This window comes from Polypterus senegalus, chromosome 10, assembly GCF_016835505.1.
Source record: "Polypterus senegalus isolate Bchr_013 chromosome 10, ASM1683550v1, whole genome shotgun sequence".
Lineage (NCBI taxonomy): Eukaryota > Metazoa > Chordata > Cladistia > Polypteriformes > Polypteridae > Polypterus > Polypterus senegalus.
Window position 1 is genome coordinate 67953119 of NC_053163.1, and position 8124 is coordinate 67961242.

General features: G+C 41.7%; 1 protein-coding gene across 1 annotated transcript; it reads left to right on the forward strand.

The window, feature by feature from the left end:
- Nucleotides 1–274: 274 nt before the first annotated feature.
- Nucleotides 275–3546, forward strand: ripply1 (ripply transcriptional repressor 1). The gene is made up of 4 exons (XM_039764560.1): nt 275–992; nt 1286–1361; nt 2737–2813; nt 3069–3546. Exons 1-4 carry the CDS (start codon nt 895–897, stop codon nt 3301–3303), a joined length of 486 nt encoding a protein of 161 aa, XP_039620494.1. The 5' UTR covers nt 275–894; the 3' UTR covers nt 3304–3546.
- The last annotated feature ends 4578 nt before the right edge of the window (nt 3547–8124 follow it).

Genomic DNA, 8124 nt, shown 5'->3' on the forward strand with positions numbered 1-8124 from the left:
TCCATATGCCTAATTTATTTTTTTCTGTATGCTCTCAATAACATCAGATCAGTCCATCCACTCATCACCTTTTATTTTTTGTATAGCGCCTTGTAATAGTAATTCTGAGAAATATACATATACCGTGTAACTAATGAAACGGGTAAACACTGAAGCAATGTTTAGACAAACGTGGGCCATTAAAGGTATATTACTTCGAATTTACTATTTCTTACCAATAAACGGTTTCTATCAGCTAAGCACCCACTTTTGCACGAATGATGCTTAGAGAAAGTCGAACTACACCATCAACAGTGCGCCTGTGCCCTAAATGCAGATCTTCAAATCGTACCATCACACACACAGGCAAATCTACTCATTTAGTGGCCACCACACAATTGTTCATGATCTTCTATGTTCCCCCTAAAGAGCCCATTTCTGCCTGAAGTATACGGAGATGTGCACCTATCAGGTCAGAGAAGGCATCTTTATGTTCTGCAGTGCCCGAGCATTAACGGTCAGCTCGTGTCTCGACACGTCGGGGAGCGACAGCTCTTCTGGATTTGGGGGCAGGCTACTCATTTTCTCCTATAATTATTCCAGCCCTCCTGCTCCATAGCCCCCCGCCGGTTTTCCTCACAGATGGTGTCTAACTTTCCTCCTCAGTGTTATCTTTAGCCACCTCTCCCGTAACAAATTTCTCACCTCCCACTGTCGCGCACTGTTTATTCAACTGGGACACTTTTGACAAGCAAAATGCAAAAGGGACCTTAGTCATTAATCAGAGAAATGCCCACCTTCCCCTTGCTGCCCTTGCCTATATAAACCCCGGAGAAACCCCCTGACAGCACAGATTGCCTTCCTGAAGCCGACCTGAGTCGTCAAGAGCGAAGCCGAGTCGGACGAGCGACAGCAATGGAATCTTTCGTAGCCAAGCAGCCTGCCTCAGCAGCCGGAGCTCCCAAATACTTCCTGTGCAGCATCCGTGCCAGCGAGCTTTCGGCCAAGAGCAGGTGAGCGCCGAGCTTTGCACTTTTACTTTGTTTTATTGCGGATGTATCTTTTTTATCCAGCGATGTAACTACAACACACTTATCGCTAAAACAACTGCATAGTGGAGGTTTGCGGTTGTCGCAGAAGGGCATTCTGCTACGCAAGCTCAGCCGATGGCGCAGGCTACCCCGGCGGCACTCACACCAATCATATACGTACGTGCAAAGGCTACCGGAGGACAGAACTAAGATGAAGTCTTCTTCTTTGATTTGACCCGTTACATCAACTTATCAATTTCGCTTTTCTTTCACAGTAATTCGTCGCTGTGGAGACCTTGGACAGTGAGTGCAAAAGACGAGGATAGACAGATCAGAAGACAGTCGGCATCTGTAAGTTCACATTTTAATTTTGTTCCTACTATGGGCTATACTGGCTTTGGGATTCGTGCATCGTTCTATACACCGCGCCTATTCATTCATTATTTTTAAATCTTTTTTAACCGCCTTCTGCTGCGGCTCAAGCCAGCTGCCCCGGTCCGTGACAGAATTAGCACGAACTGGTCGGGCAAGAAGGTGTGGAATGGCATTTGACTTAGCAGATGGAGCAAAAGGACGAATTAACACCGAGATGGGAGGACATATGCGAGTCTAGACGTGCACCTAATTACTGAGCTGACACCCGATGTGCCTCGGGGAATCCTGATCGAACCCAGCACCGGAGGTGTCGTGCTGAAATTTCGCACGCTTTAGTGAGAACAACTTTCGACCCCGTCCTTTCATGTCGCTGTGCCTTTTAACTTGGCGGCACTGGAGTGCGCGGGAGCTTTCCTTTGAAATAGTCTCCCGCAGCGTTACTCTCAGCACAGTATTTCCGGTTAAGAAGAAACCAGCCAAACGCAGCCAATTAGCCGAATGTGCTGAAAGGGAGGAAGATCGCCGAGCGTGTACAATGTTTAGAATTCCATCTCCGTTCAGAGCGCTATTTCCAAGCGTCCGTTTTTTTTTTTGTACCTGAGAGTTTCAAGTGCCGGAAAATCCAACAGCAGGCTAAAGAGAACCAAGGCAGATCGGGGGGACGCGAAATGAGTATTTATCGAAACAGAGTATTTATCAAAGTGCAACTGTTGAAGCACGTTCACCGCAGTCTTCACTAAAATCCAGAAATCTTTTCACAGTTATGACGGAGAGTAAAATACTGCACGAAACAGTAATTCGGTATGGTCAGACCTTGGAATCAAGAGGCGATCTGAATCACGGTTTTAATTCCTGACGAGCTGTACGGAAAAGCGAGGACAGCGAGTCTGTGTTTTAAATACCCCAGTGGAGTAAACCACTAAATACATCTAGCTCGGGAGCTATGTACGAAAACGAACTGAGCAAGCCTAAAAGAATCGAAATTGTGGTAGCGAATAAAAAGGAAACCGTTAGACGTGAAACTGACAGAAGGGTTAGTCAGGATAATCTTTCATTGACCTCTGCCCGTTACAAAATGTATGCGATTAACAGTCTTAAAAGCATGCAGTCCATTACATTGGCACGGAGAGAGCGCACCCTGTGATGGACTGGCACTTTGCCTGCATTAGTTACTGCCAAGGGGGGGCATGGCTTACTGCAACTTTTTGTTGGATAAGCAAGTTTAGAAAATGGACGGATGAATGAAAACACTGTGTATGGAACTGGGAATTAAGGGCTAACATTTAACATCACATTTCTTTTTCAATAGATATTAACTTCTAAATCTGTTGTTGTTTTTGTTTTTATTTAGCCCTATGCCAGACCACAAGGCCTTGAATACAATGTGTTAAATGAAAAAAACCATGCCAACTTTCAGCATCCAGTGAGGTAAATGTTTATTTTTTAAGCATTCCTTAATTTTTTTTTTTAATGTTCTGTTGCATCAGTCAGCTTTTATGATTGTGTACAGTAACTGGTAAGAAATTCCTAAGTCAGTTTTATAGTGTGATAAAACAGAACAATAAACTGGAGTCGGGGGCTAATGCTGTATTTCACATCAGCACTCTCCGTGAAACAAAGTCAACACTTGTGGAATCTTTTCAGCTACTCGTAAAATTAAATATCTCTCTTTTCCCCTTTCAGACTCTTTTGGCCTAAATCGAAGTCATACGACTACTTATACAGTGATGGCGAGAGACTGTTGAAGAATTTCCCAGTCCAAGCTACCATTAGCTTTTATGTGGAGTCAGACAGTGAGGATGAGGAGGATGATGAAGAAGAAGAGTGTGATGAATCAGAAAGCGACAGCTGCGAAGCACAGGAAGTTTCTTTAAAAAAGGGAAAAATGATCCCGCAGAACCTCAGCCAGTACAATTGACTTTGAACTTGTTTCTTATTATATACACAAAAGTTAATTTATACCTGCATACATTCTTCATCCAAAATGCACACTGCAATTGCTTTATCAGAGAGTGTGTGGGTTTTATTTTGTTTTCTAATAATAATCCTAAATTGTGATATCCTACAGTTTTAAGTTTCAGTACTCGACATTCTTTCAATTAATTTATTTGTCTCACATTGAGGCCTAATGTGTAAATACATTTAGCTGCATATATTAAGATGATATTTTTGTACATTATGTAAAAAAAATGAAAGATTTAGTTCTTATGAATATTTATTTAAATAAATATAATTGAAAAAGCGTGCCATTTATTTTATTTATCATTCTTGATGAAATCTACATAAGTCTCTCACCTAGAGCCTTCAGTGGAAACTGATACGTGCCGGTGCTCTCTGTTTTTGTCGTTTTCTTGGCCCTCACCTGATTCATTGTGAATTTTGCCCGATTTCTTACAATCAAGCTAAAGCCTTGACGTTTTGATCACAAGGAGTGGTTGGATCTTGGAGTTTTGATTGTGCTGATTTACATACATTAGGTCATTGGGGGGTGCAGGGGGTTTTGGGGGGTGCAGGGGGGGTTTTGGGGTGTCCCTCCTTAAAGGTCGGACTGGGAAGTGCTGGTATGCATCCTTTAACTGCCAGTACATACTATTTACTGCCAGTAAGCTGCGGCGAAAAATGGAAAAGTTCCAGTGCTCCAAACTGGTGCATGCCAGCCCACTTCAAGCTAGACTCTCATCAGAGCCTTTTGTGTAAAACGGTACTAAAGAAAAAATATATAATAAAAACTTTTTGTTTGTTTGTTTAAAAGCAGCAAGGTGCTGAAAGCATCATAAAAATTTCATTAATTATTACAAAAAAATGTTTTCTTTTTACGCAGTATCTTTTCTACATTAGACCACAATATAAATAACATATTGAAAATGGGCTGGAGCAATAAAAGGCCGATATACACTGTAATATTTACTAAAAACCACATGCAGTGCAATGAGCTTGGCCTTAGAGGGTGCTGCCAAACGTTTTCAGCTTTCTGTCAATTTAGTAATTTCAGGTTGCTCAAAGAATTAACTAATAAATGTACTACTGTATATATAACATATACTGTATACATAGTTTAGAATATTCAAATCTTTAGTCCAAAACAGAGTTTGGGGTTAAAGGCCTATCAGGACAGCATCAGGCACAAGGCAGGAACCAACCCTGGATGGGGAGCCATTCCAGGTCCCACCTGTGTGCAGAAGCAGAGGGTTTAGTTGGAGTCATCAGTCAACTTAAGGTGCACGTATCTGGGAAGTGCTCCATGCTGCCTCTGTATATACACATGACATGGCATGACATACAGGTCAAAAGTTTCAGAACAGCTTCATTTTCTAGTTTTTATTAAAATTGAAGCAGTTCAAGTACAGTGAATATCCCAAAATGTTACAAAGTGAACTGCCAGTAGTCCAAAAACTGAAAAATGTTGCAATATATATTGCTATCAGAATGACGTTTGACCAGTAATATATATATACTGTTCAAAAAAATTAAAGGAAAACTTTTTAATCAGAGTATAGAATCACGTTAATGAAACTTCTGAGCTATTGATCTGGTCAGTTAAGTAGCAGAGGGGGTTGTTAATCAGTTTCAGCTGCTGTGGTGTTATTTAAATTAACAACAGATGCACTAGAGGGGCAACAATGAGACGACCCCCAAAACATGAATGGTTTATCAGGTGGAGGCCACTGACATTTTTCCCTCCTCATCTTTTCTGACTGTTTTTTCACTAGTTTTGCATTTGGCTATGGTCAGTATCACTATTAGTAGCATGAGATGATGCCTGGACCCTACAAAGGTGGCACAGGTAGTCCAAATTCTCTAGGATGACACAGAAGGTTTACTGTGTCTCCCAGCACAGTCTCAAGGGCATGGAGGAGGTTCCAGGAGACAGGCAGTTACTCTAGGACAGCTGGACAGGGCCATAGAAGGTCCTTAACCCATCAGCAGGACCGGTATCTGCTCCTTTGGGCAAGGAGGAACAAGATGAGCACTGCCAGAGCCCTACAAAATGACCTCCAGCAGGCCACTGGTGTGAATGTCTCTGACCAAACAATCAGAAACAGAATTCATGAGGGTGGCCTGAGGGCCTGACATCCTCTAATGGGCCCTGTGCTCACTGCCCGGCACTGTGGAGCTCGATTGGCATTTGCCATAAAATACCAGAATTGGCAGGTCCACAACTGGCACTCTGTGCTTTTCACAGATGAGAGCAGGTTCACCCTGAGCATATGTGACAGACGTAAAAGGGTCTGAAGAAACCGTGAAGAACGTTATGCTGCCTGTAATATCGTTCAGCATGACTGGTTTGGTGGTGGTTCAGTGATGGTCTGGGGAGGCAATATCCATGGAGGGACACACAGACCTCTACAGGCTAGACAACAGCACCTTCACTGCCTTTAGGTATTGGGATGAAATCCTTGGACCCATTGTCAGACCCTATGCTGGTGCAGTGGGTCCTGGGTTCCTCCTGGTGCATGGCAATGCCCAGCCTCATGTGACGAGAGTATGCAGGCAGTTCCTGGAGGATGAAGGAATTGATACCATTGACTGGCCCCCACACTCGCCTGACCTAAATCCAATAGAACACCTCTGGGACGTTATGTTATGATCCATCCAAGGCCGCCAGGTTGCAACTCAGACTGTCCAGGAGCTCAGTGATGCCCTGGTCCAGATCTGGGAGTAGATCATTAGAAGTATGCCCCAACATCGTCAGGTATGCATACAAGCATGTGGGGGCCATTTAAACTACTGAGTATGATTTGGAATTGCTGCAATGAAATTTCGGCAAACTATACTAGCCTGCCGTATCATTCAGCCCTCTGTAGGTTGATAATTTTCATTTCCATCAAACGATGTGGCATCCTTTTGTTCCTAACATATTACCCAGTCCATATCAGTATAGATATCCAGCAGGATTTGTTTTTCCATTGAGATCTGATGTGTTTTCAAAGTGTTCCTTTAATTGTTTTGAGCAGTTTATCTTTCCTTATTTAAAGTTTTGTAATTTGATTTTTCATTGAATTTACTCAAATGACCATAATTCATATTGTAGTTTATAAAGGATGATTAAACAATAAATAAAATTTGCACTCTTATGTTAATCTGGTTATTTGGTTTTTGTTATTTTAGAACTAATGGACATCGTCATGTTCATTGATCAGATTATTACACCTAAGTACTTCTTAATCTAACACTTGAGGATTCTTTCTTACAGACAGTAATGCCATGACCTGAGACTATGACGCCATGACATGTGGTACGGACATCATTTTATATTACGTTGAACCTGAAGTGTGATTCAGGTTTGTAGATATTAATGTGGGTGTGACAGTCACATGTCAAACTGACTATTTAAAAAATTTTCAACCCACTTAATCCTGACAAGGTTTGTGTTTTGGTGGTGGGATGGCTGCCTGTCTGTCTCTGTTTGCATAGGACACATGGTAGGAACAAACCCTGGAGAAGACACCAGTCCATTGAAGACATACCATTCATGTTGATGTAATAATGCTTATGCTATCACTGCTGTCAGTGAGAACTTTTCTTTGATAACAATTGAAAGGCAAATCTGCATAATTTACTGACCACCAAAATCATAAACATCACCATCATCTGCTTAACATCCATGTTCAAGTTTCTCATACTAGCAGTTTGCCCCAAAATCTATTTCCTCCACTCTCCATGCTCCAGGGAATCCTTTGAGGTGAAACCTTTTCTTCTCAGGCCATCTGACACCACTTTCAATCATGTCATCTTTGGCCTCATCACTTTCACCCCCAGGGCTTACTGGAGGGTGCAACAGCACTACTTTCATTGTCTTTTTCATTGCTATTTTTGGCTCTCACGACACCTCCTCTGCATTTATCTTCTCATGCCTGAACCCTATCACCTCCTCATTAAGTGTTTCTCTTGATTTGACTTACTCTGTGATGCTCCACATATCCATCTGTTCTTTCAAGGTTTGCATCTGTGCACTTGTGATGTTTCTGAGATTTAGTCGGTCCAATATATCTTCACGTGCTTTTGTCTTTTTCCATTAGTAATTTATTTGCCATATCACTCTGCTCTAAAAGCTTGTCTTCCTGCACACTTTAACTTTTACACTGTAATCTCATTCTGTGGAAAAGGAATTTTGTTTCTAAAACGTGCTCTCAACACAATGGCCATGTTTTCTAAAAGCTCCTTCTTATTGAGAATGTTTAATTCTAAAGACCTTTCCATTACCTGTAATCTATTATTTAGGAAACTACATTCAGTAATGTGATTTTGAAGATGTCTGGTGGAGTTGGTATGTTCTCCCAGAGTCTGCACTGGTTTATATTCAAATACTATTTATTTCCTTCATATCAAGATGTTTATTATGTACATTTTAAAATTGTGCTCCTTGATGTAAATATCAGCTGCTTTGTGTGTATTGTATAGTCAGCAAATGGCTCAGCTTATATAACATTGCATCTATATCCAGAAGTACAGCTGGAAAGTGCATTACACATGACAAGATTTCTAATTTGTAAATACTGAAAGTTGGTTTACTGATTAGCTCTTAAAACACCAAGGTTAAAAAATCAACTGTGATGTTTGTTACCCTCTCCTTTTCATAGTGGGATGTGCACCACAGAAGGGGCAGACTCATGTAACACAGATCATCCAAGTTGCCTTGAGAGTGATAGAAAATTCCCCTGGAGGCACTGAAGACTGTGGCAGGAGATGGTGTGGCTTGGTCTTTTCACCTCAGCATGCTGTCAAAGAGACCCCTACC